The sequence below is a fragment of the Pholcus phalangioides genome, unplaced genomic scaffold (genome assembly GCF_987345545.1).
Source record: "Pholcus phalangioides strain wild (caught in Gottingen) unplaced genomic scaffold, Ppha-v1.0 ptg000009l_1, whole genome shotgun sequence".
NCBI classification, from domain to species: Eukaryota; Metazoa; Arthropoda; class Arachnida; order Araneae; family Pholcidae; genus Pholcus; species Pholcus phalangioides.
In genome coordinates, this window is record NW_028301602.1 from 29,674,293 (window position 1) to 29,692,772 (window position 18,480).

Below are 18,480 nucleotides of genomic sequence, written 5' to 3' on the forward strand. Positions count from 1 at the left end.
TTCAGTTCAAATCAGAATGAACCTAATTTTGCATGGCTTTTTTCTGCAGAATTTACTATAGAATGGTCTTCCTGGCTTAGAGGCCTGGTTATAGAATAGAAGAGAGAGTGTGACCATCTTAACAGTATCGTAGGGCTCTTGGGCAAAAATATATTCTAGATCCCTACCTAGCAGGAGATACGTGCCTTCCTATTTACACAGACAGACATGACTGCTGACCACCCAGAGAGAGACCATCTTTTGGGATGGTTTGCACTCTTTTTCCAAATTTCTTATTTACACAGTTACTCTCAAAAATTATGGTACCAAATCTCATTATCATGAGGGCCACCAATGCACTTAAGGTTCCTGGCTCACATTATGATAACTTTGAGAGAGCTGTGTGACAATCCCTTCTAAATTTTATTTATGTGCATCTTCACCACTGGACTTAGTTTTTAGCATAAAAACTACAAAAAAAACATCTGTAGTCAAAATCGCCCTATCTTTGGTTTTTATGAACTTGAATCTATAAATTCCCAAGGTTGAACTCGTGTTGTGGTGGTGCCATGGCCTACTCTGCTTATTGGGTCACTCTGCTTACAGGGTCAAATTTTTGTTCTCCCAGGAGTGGCCCCTTTACCAGGTTTAACTGTACTTCATTTGTAAAAACTTTTCTACTTTAAGAAAAAATATAATTCTCATGTATGAATTTCATTCATCAGTAATGAAATCTTGAAAAATACAAGGTTTGGTCTCATTTTTTATTTGGAAAAAAAATTATTACTTATGCACTATCTGTTAGATCTGAAACAATAATTTTTAAAATATTTATTTCTGAAGGCCTAATATTTATTTTATTAAAGGTCTTATATCTCTTAATTAAATTAAAGAGAAAAATTTTCATTTTAATATTCTCTTCATTATATGCATCAATCACCAGAGCTTCATACTCAGTGAATTTTAATTTAAATCTTCATTGCAAGATAGCAAGGATTTCAGAAAAAACTGCTTTGATATATCAATGGAAAATTACATCCAATTGGCCCAAGTGGTTGGGAGAGATGTTCCTCACACAAGATATCAAAGTTTGACTGTATATTTCTATTATTACTGAAAATCACACAAATAATTGTTTTATTATAACTATTACAGTGTGCAACTTGCAAAAAACCGGCTCTGTTTTATTGCTGTTGGAGCACCAGTTACTGTTCACGCACATGCCAAAAGCATCACTGGCCATTACATCGCTTCACATGCCCTCAAATAAAGCCGCCTCTACTGAAATCACCAAATGAATTTGTAAAAATTGCTAAGAGATCAACTGTTCAGGAGGTGAACGAGTCATTTTATATTGAAGGAATGATAACTGATTTTTTTTTTATTTTGTTACTGTCTTATTCATAGCTAAAAACAAATATGAAAAATATTAACTTTTTTTTTAATTTAATCCTTTAAAAATACACTCTCTCAATAACCATAAATTTTTGAAATGCCGTTTTTGAACACAAGTAACTATTGTAACCATATTAAAACTTGTAAATCTTAGTTATAACATGAAGTGATGCATTTCCAATTTTTCGATGCTAGATTTTATCTGCATATAGTGAACATTTTTTTTAATACATTAAATGTGTTTTTGCTTTGAATTTTTGTTATACTAGTCCAAAAATTGGAATTATTGTCAAAAAAAAACTGTTAAACATTTCAGATTGGTGGACCAGGTGTATCAGAGAAAAAACTGCTTCGTGTAAGTGTCAGACATGGGAATGATGGATCACAAACTGTACCTCTGTCTTCACAGTCATTGACTACTCAAGTTGGGAATTCGCAAAAAGTTCAATTTGTATCGTCAAAGTCTCAATTTCAACTGCTGTCTTCTTCTTCTTCTGGTGCTACACAAAGCAATGTTCAAGGAAGTGGGCCCTTACTATTGCCTAATGCACCTGTACAGGTATGCATTGCTCTCTGTCTATCGGCTTATTCTGTATTTTTCTGAGATGTCATTTTAAACAATTCTATGCTATTGTAAAGCAATCTGATTATTCCAATATTATTTTTAAAAAATATCTTTGTTGCATAATATAGTATAATAATAGTAGGGCTTGAAAATTGCAAAAAAATTTCATGGCACCAGAACAACTTTTTAGGTGCCAAACATTTTTTTTTGCAAAAAAAACTGGTCAAAAATAGTAGTTCTTTAGACTTTTCCAGGAATAGTTACCATCTTCATTATTGATAGATATGCTGATATAAATTCCAAAAATTTTGTATTGTCCTGAGATACCAATTTTGTAACTACACATAGAAAATTTTAGGTGCCAATACTAATTTTTAGTGTCCATGGCGATATGGTGCCTGGCATTTGTCCAGCCCTCATAATTGCCTATAGTAATAAATTTCCAAAAAAATATTGGGTAAATAGATTCATTCCATTAAAACCTCATTTTCATTCTCCATCATTTATAACACGTTTTTTATGATCCCATAACTTTATTATATTGAGGTACAATTATATTTTAAAATTGTGACTGATATACAGTGATACCTCAGCTAACAGAGATGATTCATTCTGGAATCACGTTCATTAGCCGAAACATGATTTCCCATTGGTTTCTATGGATAATTGTTTGATTCGTTTCAGCTTCTGCCCAAAATTTAAAGATAGGCTTTTTTAAAATACCAAGGAATATTCTAAAAAAGACAAAAACCGATTGAAGGTTAAAATGAACAGCTTCAAAATTGGTAAATGGGAATATACAGGAAGATGAGAGATGCTGAGGATCTTTTTATATTCCAGTATCGTACACAACCAACACCAGTTTTAGTTCACTAAAGCTACTTCACCAAACACTAACTCTGGCCATATCGCTATATTGCAATTTACTGCCATTAAGAAGATGAGTTGAAAATGAAGACGCTGTCTAGCGGTGGTCGCCTCAAGCTAATTAGGGAAACATCTTATTTATATCCTCCCTCAGGTTTGAACATGGGACCATGACATCAACCTTTATGGGGTGGTAGATGAGCATTTTACCACCATGCCACTTGGACACTTAGTCTACTAAATCTAGTGTTGACACAATACAATCGAGTTTGTAGGTGTCCCTATTCATTTGTGACTTGGTCAGCTCATTTCTGTGTCTGATGCATGCAAATGGAAAAAATAATCTCCTAGAATGTCCAGACTGTTCATCTTGATGTTTAGAGTCTTGCACTCAAAGAACGCTTGCTCTGAAAACATAGGCTCCCTTTTTTTTAATGCATTTTCTACTAGCTGAATCTTTCATCGCACATGAAATGGTTCAAAGAATTTCAGAAAGACAAGTGTATTGAGGTGGACATGAGTTAATTGGGCTCTTCTGACACTAATTCTGATGATGATGATGATGATGATTGCAATGAAAATTGTCATCAAATGATTGCAATCTCATGACACAACTGTTTTATGATAGTGTATGCATTCATATCAACAAAAATGTTCATTAGCCGAAGCATAAAAATCATGCAAAAAATTTTTGTTAGCTAAAAAATTCACAAGCTGAGGCATGTTTTCACTGTATTTCAAATATATGTTCTTATTTCCATGTTTCTTTAATTTTACAAGTTTCTCATTCTGTTAATTAATTTTAATGCTAATGTTATTCCTTAAACTTTCATCGATCTGATTCTGAGAAAAGAACACATAATTTTGATGTTATTTTTATTTTTTCATATGTATTTATATCTTTCTTTTAACATAACTCTGCAGCTTGTTCTGACTTCTGTAAAATCAGGAGAATCATCATCATCGCCAGGAAATCCGCCTGTTCAAGCAGTTGGGCAAGGTATGATTCACTTGATATATTGTAGTTATCTATATATATAAAATTGATTTTCTGTCTGTCTGTGTGTGTATGTATGTTCTCTATACAAATCTACAATTTTAGATCGATCATCGCCAAATTTTGCATATATACCAAATGGGACCCGACTTGAACGATAGGCTACTTTAAAATTTCGTCTGAGCAGGGCAAATGCCCCAAATGGGCAAAAAACTGTTGGGCTACAATGGTTTTTGGGCCTTAAAAATCACTTTCCGAACGTTTACTTTGGTTTTACCGTGGTTCCCTAGCAATGCGTTTCAGACGTGTATATGCCTTTACAATGGTTTGTAATTTCTTCAACGCTGCCAATGTATGTATAATACTTATGCCTTTATAATGGTTTGCCACATTTTCAATATTCCTAGTAATGAGGTTTTTCAAATGGTGTCGTAATCATCATCAGCATCGCTTTGATGGTCAGAAAAAGGGTGATTCTCATAGAAATCAGTGTTAAAATTGCTGATTTTAATGTAGAAATGCGGAAATTTGGTGGGGTTTACTGTCACATCAATAATTTAAAAAATTGTATAAAATACTCTATTTTTGAAATATTGAGTTTGCTTAGAGATATTCGAAGCCCAGGAGATTAGATATGAAGTAATTAGCCAGACCTACTTTGAGTTGGATATCCATGCAATAACATTGATTTCAACCGTTTATTTATATCTTCTCAAGCATGAAAATTAATATCTCCGTATTGTCTTTTAATATTGAACTGCATAAATTCATATAGTTTAGGTTGTTTTAAAATTAATTATGGGCCTGTAAAAAGTACATCGAAAAATTCCACAGCTTTAATTAAGCATTTTTTGAAGCAGAAACAGGCAGAGATGGATATCTTGAAGTTCGGGGGGGGGGGATCAAAATACCTAGCACCCTTTAAGAAAAGGTTTTTTTTTTTTTTTAACGTTTCTTTAAATCTAGATTTGTTTCTTTCATGAGTCGCGCAAGAAGTCGCCATATTGGTGAACTTAGACATGGTTTGCATGTCCCTCAAAGAAAAAGGGAGATATCACATGATCCAAAAAAGCCTCATTGAAGAAAATCCGGGCAACGCCGGGTATTATAGCTAGTATATATATATATATAAAATTTTTTTCAATTTATTTTTAAATACAAATTCAAAGGCTACAATAGGTAAATTACCCAACAAGGTGACTGATAAAAGAAGAAAAAATTGCATAAAGATATGGATGGCAAATGTATCTAAAATGTCATATTTTTATGTATACATGGCAAATTACTGACGACTTCTTGATTCTATAGACATACTTCTAATTATAAAAAGTAGGCAAATATGTACGCAATGGACCTTAGGTAAGTCGTTCATATTGCAAGGCATTTTATATTCATTAAAATTAACTAATTAAATTAAATTAACTAAAATTAACTGAATTTTATACGGACACCCCAGTGCTCAAGAACCCAGTTAGAAAGTTGTTGCCTGGTCTCACCAACAAAAAAAAAACTCCACTTTTCTAAGTTTACTATTTGCTGAAGTGTTTGAATTAAAAAACTGAGAAAAGTTTGGGAAACAATAGCATAAACATAAACGCAAAACATGTTTTATCCCCATTTATGCTGTCTTTTCCCAGCTTTTCTCCATTTTTGACTTCAATTATCTCAGCGAATATTAGTAACTATACAACCCCTTGCAACATGAATGACCTGTCTGAGGTCTCTACGTTATTTGGATATTTTATCCAGTTGGAAGTATGCCTCTAGGATCAATGGTTCACCATAATTGTGCATGCTGTTAGCTATGCACCCTGTATAAATACATGTGCAGTTGACACTCATTATAACAACCCCCCATCGTTCCACAGGAAACAGGTGTTGTGTTAGTAGGTGATTAAGTTTATACTTGGGGGAAAAAATGGGCTTTTTAAGGGAATTGACTATTCAGACAGAATTTTTTGCAGTTGCAAAGAAAGTGCATCAGGTTAGAAAATAGTAATAAAGTTGTAATTAGGGGTCATTCACATATTACATCAGCATCTATGGAGAGGAGAGGGTTTACGATTTTGATGGGGGGGATTTGGAGGATGCGCTCATGTGTTCAACCACCCTTTATAAAAATATGAAATATTCTTAATGGCCTCTTATTCTGTGCGCCAAAAACAAAAAAAGCCTTTCGCTAGTTTGTGAACACCTGAACTAACATTCTCCCTATTGTGAGTCTCCTACAGAACCACTTTAGTGATCTCTAAATGTTTCGTGGATCCAAGTGATCTAGAAATGTGTCTGAGCCACTTAAGTGCTCTGGAACTGTGCCACGCATCACTCAAGTGATCCGTAATTATGACGTGGATCACTTAAGTAATCTGGGAATGTGCTGCGGGTAACTTTAGTGGTATATAACTGCACTTGGGCCGCATATGAATGTGCCATGGGCCTACTTGAGTGATCTGAAAATGTGCCATATGCCACTTAAATGTTCTGGAATTGTGTCACGTGTCACTTAAGCAATCTGTAAATGTGCCGCTTAGTTCATTTTTACAAAATTAGGTTTGGGGGGGCAGGTCACATCAGATAACCCCCAGGACCACATTTCGTCCACTGGCAATCATATATGACTTAGAAGGTAGGTTGCAATGAATTTCTTAAAAATAAATTTTGGGTTCTTAGCCTTCAAATAGCATTGAAATTAACAGAAATTGATTGTAATGACATATAAAGGTAATTTCTTCCTGTGTTTTAATTTTTTTTTTTTTTCTGTAAAAAAATAAATTTTTGATCATCTAGGGGGCATTGCCCCCCCCCCCATGGCCCCTCCCTGCATATGTCTCTGCTCCCATCAATATGTGTTAGGAGATTCTCAATTGTCAAATGTCAATTTCAAACACAGTGAAAGATTTTGTTCATTTCTTTTGTAGTAAGTGGTAGTCTTAGTAGGTTGTTATATTAGATGGGGGAAAAACATGGTGTCTGCGTGGGTGCATGTTGGTAGAAAAACATTTGCCTCATCTACTTATTTGTTCCATTATAACTATTTATCATACTAGTTGTTATTATAGAACAGTCACAATGTTGTACGAATGTCAACTGTATGTGCATATAACTGTCATTAACTTTATTTGACATATTTTTATCACAAGGTTTATATCTCAATAGCTGTGTACAGTGAAACTTCCACATGACAATATCATCTGTTATAATAAGTTTGTATATAATAATAATATTCTTTTGCCCAGGAGATTTCCTGTAGCTCTTATGTGCATTGAATTAGATTCCATCAATAGGAATAAATCCCTTATAACAGTGACTTTCTCCTATATACTGGAATATTTTTATGAGAATTATCAATGATCAGAAAGGTGGAATAACCACCTATATCGGTCAAATAACCAATATCTTGTTATATATATATATATATATATGCATAATATATACATGTGCATATATGATACATTCAACTACAAAAAAATCTACGAGTAGTAGCTGACTTATGACTGAGGTACATTCTCTGATACCTGTTACAATTTGTTTATTATGTAACACTTTTGTTCCATGTGTATGTATATTTTTGTGATTGGTTTGTCTATTCACAGATATTTATAACATTTATATGATTTAAAGAGGGGGAATACTGATCAAAATTCATGTAAATTATGGGGGGGGGGGGAAAGAAATATTTTTTGGCAAACATTATATTCGCTTTAAAAGAAAATAAAGAAAATGCTTAATTTCACATGGAAACCCATCCTTACACTTTTGCTCACAGTTGATGCTTTTTCTTCCCCAATTTTTTCCCCCAAGGAACAATAATGAAATCTTCTGTAAGTGGGAGTAGTTTATTCGTAGTTCAGATCTTAAGTCTGTGACTACTTGTATGTAATATTGTTATTATTTTTTTTGTTGTTGTCTTTCTTTACAGATTCGACTGAAATTATCACTAAAGTTAGAAGTCGTCAGACAGATTTAGACACAGCAATCCAACTAATAAATATGATGACTAAAGAAACCGAAGAAACTCTGAAAAAGAAGCAAGGTGGAGTAACTTCTGAAAGTGTTCCTTCAATATCACATTCAGTTAGCGAAAATGACAATATTTCTTTAACTGCTGAAGTTGAAAGTGAATCTTCAAAAGATGGTACTAATTTTGAAAATGACACTGTTCAGGATGATGATATGATTGATGAGTCATTAGTGTACTCAAATTCAAAAATGGTGAGTTTTTATTTATTTTTTTATTTTTATTTTAAGTGAACAACCTGTTTTTTATGGTCACTATTCCAACTATGCAATGAAAAAGAATAAATCATTGGCATCTTAGACCATCATTGCACAATCCCATGAGCCAAATGGCAGCTGAAGCAGAGTTTCACCTGACCCTCAAAAAGTGCTAATGCAAATGATGTGACAAGTGCAACAGCCCATGGCCTGCAAGCAGTAGTCAACTTGCATATCTCCCGTTAAAAAGTTTCTCCGCAGAGAGTAATAGGCCTACAATGGCACTGATATTCTACGCTTCACTAACAATTTTAGATATGGCAGCTTTAAAAATTCATGCGCATACTCAGACTGATAAGTATACACACACACCTCGGGCCCAACACACTCTCAGTAGTAAATTTCCCATGGTGAGTTGTGCTCAGTTGGAAAGAAAGAAAGAAAAAGTATGCGTATATACCTACAGAGGTTGTGCACCCATGTTCTAGGCAGTCCTATAATGCCTGCACTGGGGTTGTGTGTACGGCGTAACTGATTATCATCTTCACTAAATTATCGAAGTGATCTGCCACCACATTTTTTCTCCGAATCTTGATTTCAACCCAATCCTGACACTATGCATCAACTGAAAAATTTAAAGAAAAAAAAAAAATTGTTCCTTAAATTTTCTCTGTGATTGGGCAAATTGAAGTAAGTCTAAGAACAAAATAAAATTCTCAAAATTTATGTCAGCCTGTCTGGGACATGTTTAAGACTCAGAGCGCTCCCATAATCACTGATGTGATGAGCAAGCATAGTAGCCTGCTCAATCATCCTTTTTTGTTTTTTTAAGATGAAATTCTTTACCCTCCGTCAGCCGTAATATGTTGCCCGCAGAGTTTGGGCGCAGTGTGCTTGATTGGCTCACATTCAAAAAAAATATTGAACACTAAATTAACTACTTTTATACAACTGCCAAGTGATGAACATCATTATTAGGAATGTCAATAGAAGAAAAAACACAAAAATTTCTGCAAAAAATCATGCATTGGACATATATCCAGTCAAACAAATTCTAATGTGACAGAGCGATATGAAAAAATGGTCATGCTGTGAATGTCAGATCAAATGCGCCAGGTGAAAGAAAATTGGCAATAACCTCAAGAAAATTTTTCCTGTCACCTGTCAGCAAATTGGAGAAATATATGTGCCTGGGTCTCATAAACCCAATCTTGCAGTGAAGGATTAAAGTGCCTGAATTTCAAAATGTTGCATAATCGGGCTCAATGAGCCTAGCTTTAGTCACCACCCACGTTTGGTAAGGTTTTAAGTGAACTGACTGTTACACACTCTCAAACCTGACTGGCAGCTACTGATCATTTGATCATTTTTCTGCACACGAGGGCTAATTAGACTGGGACCTACAATTTATTGCCGATTCCAAACGGCAGACTTGTTTTTTATACTCATCGAGAGGGTGGTGCGCTAACCCCTCGATGGGGGACTCCCTGCTGTAGCAATTTTTTGCTGCGGTCAAGTCGCCGTTTTTTGTTGTACCCCTGTGTCAGGAAAGTTTTCTGACAAGGACAAACCGGGTATCGAACTCGCGATACCTCTAAACATCCTTCGGTACTTTAGGCGAGCATCTTATCGACCGGGCTACCGCGCCCCTCAAAGAAGTAGATTAGATTTAGCACTAGTGCTGTCAAGGAAAGAAGAAAAAATGTGGAGGCTGTGCCAATTAGATCAGTTACACCCGACTGACGATTAAATTATGTATAGATGGCATACAAATACAAAGGCCACAACAGACAAATGCCCAAGGAGATGGCCACGATTTGGTTTGCATAGTTTCTTATATTTATTTATTATTTCTATATTCTCTGACAGGTTTCCTTGCAGCCGCTATGGTGGTCGAGTGGTCATAGTGACTGGCTCGCATCGCGAGGACTTGGGTTCGAACCCCACCGTCGCCATAGTGGTGGTTGGCTGAAGTTGGTTTTCTGTGGTTCCCAACTTCAAGGCGTGAATGCGAGCCGATCTCCCCGTTAAAAAGTCGTGCCACAGAGAGCAACAGACCTACAAACAGCACAAATGTAATTCAATCATAACACATCACTCACTTCACTTCTGAAATGTAGATGGCGAAAAATCAAACACAACACTACATACGCATTCAGACTGTTAGGTACACACACAGTTATACCTCCGGCACAACTCGCTAGGTAGTAAATCACCCATAAATGGTGATAGACCTGAGTTATGCTCGGTTTGGAAAAAAAAAAAAAAAAGGTTTCCTTGTACTGTATAGAAAGGTATGCATATGATTGATTAGTATTAATGTCTGACTTCAATCATTATTGTGTAGATGATTTTGGGTTTGAACCCAGATTTTGCGTTTGCATCACCCTTTTTTTCGATTTTATTCAATTTGCAACATCTGAGTTTGATTGCCATATATGTTTCCCAAAAGAAAATTGAAAAAAGAGGGCTTTTGGTCTCCTTGCAGCTAAAGGGTTAACCCTTCAAGCAGTTTTTAAAATTTCCCTGATTTGTGCATTATAACTGCCGCAATAGAAATCACTAAACCTTCTAGAATTTGCCACCTATTATCAACAACAATTTTTTTTATTGCTAGCTGATAAATACTTTTCCCTCCCTAAACTGAGAATAATAATAAATGAGGAAGAGAAGAAAAAAAAGATTGTTTTCTGTTATTTATGCTGTATGCAATGATACTATACTACCTCGAAGGGGAAGAGAAAACAATCCATTCTTTTCCTTTGTGTTATCAGACTTTGAACAGAAGCTGACTGTGCCCACAGTTGATTGACAGGAGGAGGGGGAAGGAAAGTGTGTTTTCAGGAGAAGAAAACCTCACAACTGCATTTGGGCTCAGGATTGCCAAAATGAGAGCGTTTTAGAACCAGAGATATTTTGGGGTTGCCGATGTAAGAGTTGAGGGTTACTAAGTCTCAGAATAGATTATTTTTGACAGCTTTCTCTGAAAAAAATATGTTTTTCTCCTAGAAAATTTTGTTGAAGCTTACATTTTTTTCCAATTTGTCAAGCATTTAATTTAATAAAGATTCAATGTGTAGGCAAATGCATCTGAGTTCATCACCTAATTTCGTTTTCATTTGAATTCCTTTTGAATCATTTACAGGTTCCATTTGGTAGAGGTCTCCAGATAAATGAAATAAGCCTGAAAAACTGCTTGAAGTCTGGAAAAACTTCTTCCATGAGACTAACCAGAGCTTTGGTGGATACTTTCTTCCCGGACTTGGGAATGCTGGCCAATGGCTATGTGTATGAGTGGCCAGTATCAGATGAACACAAAGAGACAAAACCCAATTTACCAGATGATATTGTGGAATCCATATTAGGTAGAGGGAAAATATATATATCATTTAAAGTTTGAAAACCTTATGATTATGTAGAAATATTTATATTGTGGAAGTTTTAATTTTTTTTTTTCTTCTATTTAACATGGGTTGATTTTTTTTAGTAGTGGCAATTATTTATATTTTAGTTAAATAGTAAACATAGAAGGTTCTAAGTTTTACAGGCCTTTGATCTAACCACCAGTGTTCCCACCGATGCAGGAGCATTTGGATACTGATAATATGCTACCTAATCTCTGGAAGTTGCAAAGAGAGTGGTCTATTGCCTGGCACATTTCGCGTCCCTCTGTGAAAGCTCTAGCCCATCTTGCTACTGTTCAGTAAGGCAATGCAGATACACCACAATCCTCTTGTAGTCCTTGGTGGCAAGTTGCCATCTTCGGAAGACAGGTGGCAGCACTTGCTTAACACACAACAAGCATTTTCCGAGAAGCAAACTTCACATTAGGTTCACAACGCATCATTTGCATTCTAACACTTACTCATTTGTGTGAAATTCCTTAGAGGAGTATGGACGATGTGCTTTGTGTAGTTTATTAGTAGTCTTTTGTGTGACAGTGTTGTGCATTGCAATCTCTAGCACATTACTTTTTAACCCACTCTTTCTTCGAAAGCATTGCATAAGTATTCTGGTCGGCTCGTCCACAACTGTGTTCCTATTATAACTGTGCACGTGCATGGAGGAGGAGAAGGGAGATTTCATTTGCTCTGAGGGAGGGTAAGCATTTAACTTCCTTCGAGTATAGACAACATGGCCAGGCTCTGTTTCACAGCATCGCTACAGCACTGTTGCCACTATTAAAAAATAATAATCTTTTGTGAAAAAATTAATTTCACTAAAACACAAATGTGCATTCAAAGCAAACCATAATATTTCTCCAACATAATATGACAGATGCAAGCTATGATTTATGTGTGTGTGTGTTTTTCCTTTTTTTCACTCATTTCCTAATCATATGCTAATTTCTTAAAGTTAAACATAGCCCTTCTCATACGATAAGTTCTGCATGATCCAGGGTACGTCATGATAATATCAGTATATATATATTACTTACATCTGTAATTAATAAACATTCGATTAGCAGTTTTTCTAAAGACACCCCCCCCCCCCATTGGATGAATTGGTGTCCAAACTAAATTTGTGTCAATTACAGTAGAACTTCAATGTCCAGACCTCTTAGTTAATTGGCATAAATTTTCTCGGCAATATTTTCCTTTGTGATGAGGAAATTGTCATACAGGTGAAATGTGAAATTTTTAGCATTTTTGTCATGCCACAATCATTTTCTGCGAAAGAGGCAGACCTGAACCTACAACTCATTGCGAACTCAAAACGGCTGTTATAAAAAAAATTTCACATATCTCACTGAGAGTTTGTTGATGATATGCGCCAATTTATTAAGATCCTCACAGATAGGAATGTTTACGAAATGCATGTGCACTTTGATTGTAAAAGCACTTAAAACATATATACCTCAAACAATCATGTGTGCACACTTCCTGACCTAAACTGATTCATTAGAGAAATTCCCCAAAGGATCATTTATGCAGTAATGTGTGGTGTTTAGTAGTATGGTAGAATCTCTTTTATCCTGCCTTTTTCAATCCAGATCTTTATTTGAGCTGGTGTAAAAAAAAATCCTGCTTGTTGTTGGATGTTGTGATTGATTTTATTTGTTTCTTCAGTATATCATATACAATAATTTCTAGTATGTAGGTCTGTTTGGTTCTATAAAAACAAAATCTTCCTATTTCCAATTGGAATTCATTTACCTAATTTTTAGGCAGAGTTTGTTTGTTGTAATCTTTCTCTGTAGTATCTAGCACATTCAAATAAGTACAGTAGAACATCGATTGTCCGAACATCCATTTTTCGAACAGCTCGGTCAAAGTTATATGATTATATTATCGGTTATAATGATGCTGATATTTCTATAATGATGCTGAATACAGTTGGTATTTCCTTGGAACTTAGAATCCTCTCATCTCGCAACTCGATAGTTTCATTCTTTTGTACAATAATCCACTTCCAAACAATTGTACATATCGTACCTGTGATCTATAGATATAAACAATGGAATGATGGTGGAAACTTGCAGCTGAATATGAACTAGATGTGGCAACCAGCAGTGATTTTAAAAAAATGTGATAAAATAGAAAATTTTGCAGCCAGTTTGAAAACAGCAGATGAACTTAAGTCTGACGAAGTTTTTTTAGGAAGTTATGCCCGTATTTTCATGGTTTTAACGCAACCACTAAATACAATCAAAATCTTCCATATTCGAAAGAATGCTTAGATATGCTTCAGGAACTCCCTGTATTCCAATCCTGTCATGAAGAGGGTGTGTCTCAGTGGTTGAAAATTGATGGTAACGATCTATGATACCATTTTTTGGGAGAAATAATTATGAAAGTGAATGATCAAGTTGATCAGGATGACTGTGAAAGTGATGAAGATGAACCAGCTACAGATGTAATAACGCACAGTGAGGCAGAACAGTGTTTCACAAAATGTAGCGCATGGTTAGAATCTGTGCCTAAAGCTGACCCGCTTCAGTTTTTAATGTTGAAACTATTACGGGATGAGACTGCAAAATGTTGTATGAGCAAGTTGAAGCAATTAAAGATCGATTCTTTTTTTTTTAATGGTTTGACGGCGTTATTTATCATGCGCATATTTATTTGTTTTACCATTTTATTTTTTTCCTTAAAAATTTTTTCTTTTGTGATATACTGCTTTTTTTTCATTTACTTTTCAGAATAAGTCAGTTAAATTTACTTTAAGGTTTTTGTTGCTGAATTTGAATCTATTCCTTTGCGTTATCAAATTAGTTTTGAAATCGATTTTCTGAACTTTTCACTTTTCTGAACAGGTCCCGATGTGTTAGGATAATCAATGTTCTATTGTAATTAATTTTGCCAATCGCAGCCAAAAAATTTGTCAAATGCAAGTTACTATTCATCATCTATCACTATATAAAAATCTGATTGCCAAATATATGAGATGAATTATATTTATATGACTATTATTAATTATGAATCATAATTTTCATTATATTAATGTGTCATAAAAATAATTTCAATTTTTAATCCATAAAATTCAAATTATACCCAAGTAGAAAATAAGGGGAAAATGGAACATTTAAGAAAAAAAAGTTGGGAGGGTCCAAATTTTACGGGAATGCATAGCTGCCAAGTCTCCCGAATTTTTCGGGAATCTCCCGAATTTTAGCTTCATCGCTCGATCTCCCGAAAAGTTCTTAAATCTCCCGAATTTGTACGAAAATCACAAAAATCCCTAATTGTCCCTAAAAATTCCCTACTTCATTAAAAAAAATCCCCGCTTATGAAAACAATTCCTAAGGAATTTCTTGTGGGGCATGAAGCCTCTTTTTTTCCCTTTCGAAATGACGTCACACGTCATAAATGGGGAAATTCCCTTTTTAAGGAAGTTTTACAAACCCTCTGATGGTAACAAGAAAGTTGTTTGTCTTATCGTGCAGGGAAATGGCTTAGCAGCCAACAGTCCTGGATAATAATTGAAGATTATAGTGACGCGCATATGTCAAAATTTCTTTTGTTGAAGTTACGTACGTGCGATATAACAAAGCATGAATAATGATAAGCAAAAACATATTTAATCAATTTTAAAGATACTTATTCCGATGAATTTCCTTTCATCAAACGTTCCAGAAGAGGGCCGACTTTTCCTTTTTGTACAAGTTGTGTAACGGACATAAACATCGGTCATGGAAAGACTGCCATCATCAGTCGTGAAGTGAAAAAAAAAAACATCAAGTCACAAAAAGTCAGTGTTCTTCAAAAATTGACGGTGGTTTCCTTCATCTTCCGATGATTTTGGGGTCATTCACGCAGAATGTTTGTTCACAGCGTTTCTGATTGAACACAATATTTATTTTTACATTATTGAAGTTTTGGCCTCCGATTTCACTTATTTTTTGCGTAGGAATTTTATTCCCAAGGGTTTAACTTCCATGTGTGTAAAATCCCTATTTTAATTGGACTTCAGTTTTTGAGTAGGGATTTTATTCCCTACGCTTTAACTTTTATGTTTGGAAAATCCCTATTTTATTTGGAAAAATCCCTATTGCATTTATTAGGGAGTGGTTTTAGCATAAAATACGGGTTTGCGCGAAAATCTCCCGAATTTTCATTTTCAAAAGTTGGCAGCTATGGGAATGTCCCATAAAGTAAGATCATATGGTCAGCCTATACATACAAGTTTCAGGCCCATGAGCAACATAAATACTACTACAACTTAACCATATATGTACCTCCTACGCATTCCTCTAAGGAATTTCTAACAAATCAGCGAATGCCGGAGAGAATGTGTGTTCTGAGTGTATACGTGGCCCTAACATATTTATGTTGTCAATTTGCGCTTATTTCCTTTTCATGCTGCCATCTGTCTTCCACTTTTTGAAGTAAACATGGGAATGTTTGAATTTTCATGTTATGTCAGTATCATGTTGAAGGTCTGCCTGCTCTCTGCGGAGAAACTTTTTCAAATGGGAGACCGACTCTCATTCGCACCTCAAAGCTGGAAAACTACAGAAAACCAACTTCAGCTGACCACCATTGTGCTGTGAATAGGGTTTGAACTTGGATCCTCAGGACAAGATTCCCACATGACCGCACAGCAGTCAGCATAAATACTGTATATCTGGCCCATAGGTATGTGTAACCCTCTTCCCCCTCCACCAAAGGTTGCACACTCCTTCAGATCTGTGGCATTGGTTTCCTTATCCTGTCATTCAAAAGGCTGAATTGCATTATGCATTCTTTATAGTAATGTCCAATGCTCTTTAGGATGTTAGAATTTAACTTTAGAACGTTAAATTTTAATGTTTTCTTTCTTTTTTTACAGATTTTGTGTTGAGCAAGTTCCCAACTGCCAAACGGTCTGAGCTATTGCTGATAATGAATTTACAATGTAAAGAAGCCTTACAACATTTGGCACGATACGACTCGAAATTTTCAGCTAGTCTGAGACAAATAAACAGTGGAAATGCCAAGGTGAGTGTGAATTATACATAGATTATCCACTCTTATCGCTGTCTAATGGCCAATTCCTAACTATTAGTGTTAGGGGTAACTTCAGTCTGGAAAAATGCTTTAAAAACTTTCACACGTCATCCCAGAAGCCTTTCAGTGGAAAAGAATTGTTTTACAAAATGTTAGAAAAGTTTATAAAGTCAAATGCTTTACCTCAATAATTATAATGTCCAAGCTATTGGGTTGATTCACTGTTCACATTTGAAAATTGCATCCTAATGTTTCCTTCATAACAAAATAATTTGTAATTTTTTTCCCTTTATTTTTTCCATTCTAGCAAAAATTTTGAAAAAAAAATGTAATCCAATGGTATTGTTTCTACACTGCAACTGTCATATTATAACTAGATCCCAGAAGTTTGGACCGAATGCTATAAATGCCTTTTTATGCCTAATTTAGCATAGTTTTAAATTTATTAGTGAATTTAAGAGGCCATAAATTGTAAAACTTGAATATTTTGAGCATTAAGAACAAAAGAATTGCTATTTTTAAAATTTTCCAACTCTCAGTATTAATTATCATCTGAAAGCTCCCCACCCTTCCAGGCTCATTTAAATATGAATAAGTGATCTGAGAGATAAAAAAATTGGTGTTTCCATGCATTAACTTTGCTTTGAGTGGTTGGTGTTAGACGTGTGACTGATTTTGTTTCAGGTGAATGCAGCCCATGTTAAAAATGCAGAGGAGAAATTTTGGAAATTTATTTCCCCACATGCTTCACATGGCTTGCTCAGTCATTGGACTGCATCATATGTGTGTAGCTGACCGATGACTGTCCCAAAAGGTTATCGGTTGATGTCATGGTTCACACAAGGTGGAGTAGGAGCAGACAGAGCTCCGGGGCCCATGTTGGTTTGATTATTTTTTTGCACCATAAATGCACTGAAATCAACCATGACTTTTTATTTTACATATTGAGAGACTCAATTAAATAGTCCAGAGTCACCTTCATTGGTGTGTGTGACAGATGCAACCAGATGGGGGCCCTCCCATGCTTGAAGTCCCACATACGTGGTATTATAAAAAAAAGTTAAATATTTTTATAATATAGCAAATAAACGAGAATTATTTGCAACTCGAAGGAGGCGCAACAGATAATTTTTGCTACAGGCTTTGTGTCTGGTAATGGTGGTCTTACAATTTACCTAATTCTGATGGTCTACTAACATTTTGTTTCTTGCTTGAAATCAATTTAACTTGGATAATAAAGCAGTTATTGTAAACTATAATTCAAACTGTAGACAGATTAAGTGCAACAAATTTTTTAGTTATTTTTTCTTCCTTCTAAACATTATAAATGCTTCTTTTTAGTGCCTATTTTAGGCATTTTAGGGCCTTTTTTGGCCTGCCTATTTCGACCATTTTTAGTGCGTAAACTTCTGGGCTGTACCTATGATGTTGATGAAAATGCATTGACCACAGTTATAAATACTTTTATCTACAGTTTGCTTCAGTTTTCAAAAAATTCCTGAACTAAAGCTCACATTAAGGGAATGAGTTTTTGTTTGTTGTTCTGCTAATACCTAACGGAGAGTAAAAGATCTATTACATGTTTAATGCCCCAACATGCTCATTAGTATATATGACCCATTTTCCATATATTTCCCTTGTAATTTTACTTTTTTTAACGTCCTTTTTCCCCCCATTTTTTTTAATGATGTTAACTTTAATTCATAATCTTTTCTAGAACAGGGGGGATGAAGATAATTTACACAATTTAGAAATTGTTTTATAATGAATGCAGTGTTCCTAGCTATCTGGATAATCAGTGAAAATGTAAAATATTTGGCAAAAGTCAGGAAAATATGCAAATCTATATATATGAAATTGATTTTCCGTCTGTGTGTGTGTTCTCTATACAAATCTACAATTTTAAATCTATTGTCGCCAAATTTTTCATATGTACAAAACAGGACCTGAACAATAGGCTACTTTAAAAGTTTGTCAGAGCATGGTGAATGCCCGAAAAAACCATCAGGCAACAGTTAGCTTCTGGAACTCAA

The 18,480-nt window shown here is 35.0% G+C and overlaps 1 protein-coding gene across 4 annotated transcripts in view; it reads left to right on the forward strand.

Annotated features, from left to right (window-relative positions):
- LOC149082659 (uncharacterized) overlaps positions 1–18,480 on the forward strand; it is a 61,567-nt gene that overhangs the window by 37,854 nt on the left and 5,233 nt on the right. For 2 of the 4 annotated variants that reach the window (XM_089235934.1, XM_089235932.1), the window contains 6 exons: positions 1,135–1,314; positions 1,691–1,933; positions 3,731–3,806; positions 7,723–8,015; positions 11,164–11,383; positions 16,290–16,438. In XM_089235934.1, the coding sequence (XP_089092060.1) occupies positions 1,135–1,314; positions 1,691–1,933; positions 3,731–3,806; positions 7,723–8,015; positions 11,164–11,383; positions 16,290–16,438 (1,161 nt within the window). Of the gene's footprint in view, positions 1–1,134; positions 1,315–1,690; positions 1,934–3,730; positions 3,807–7,722; positions 8,016–11,163; positions 11,384–16,289; positions 16,439–18,480 lie in introns of those variants that run through there. The other 2 variants (XM_089235933.1, XM_089235935.1) reach the window with 2 other exon arrangements.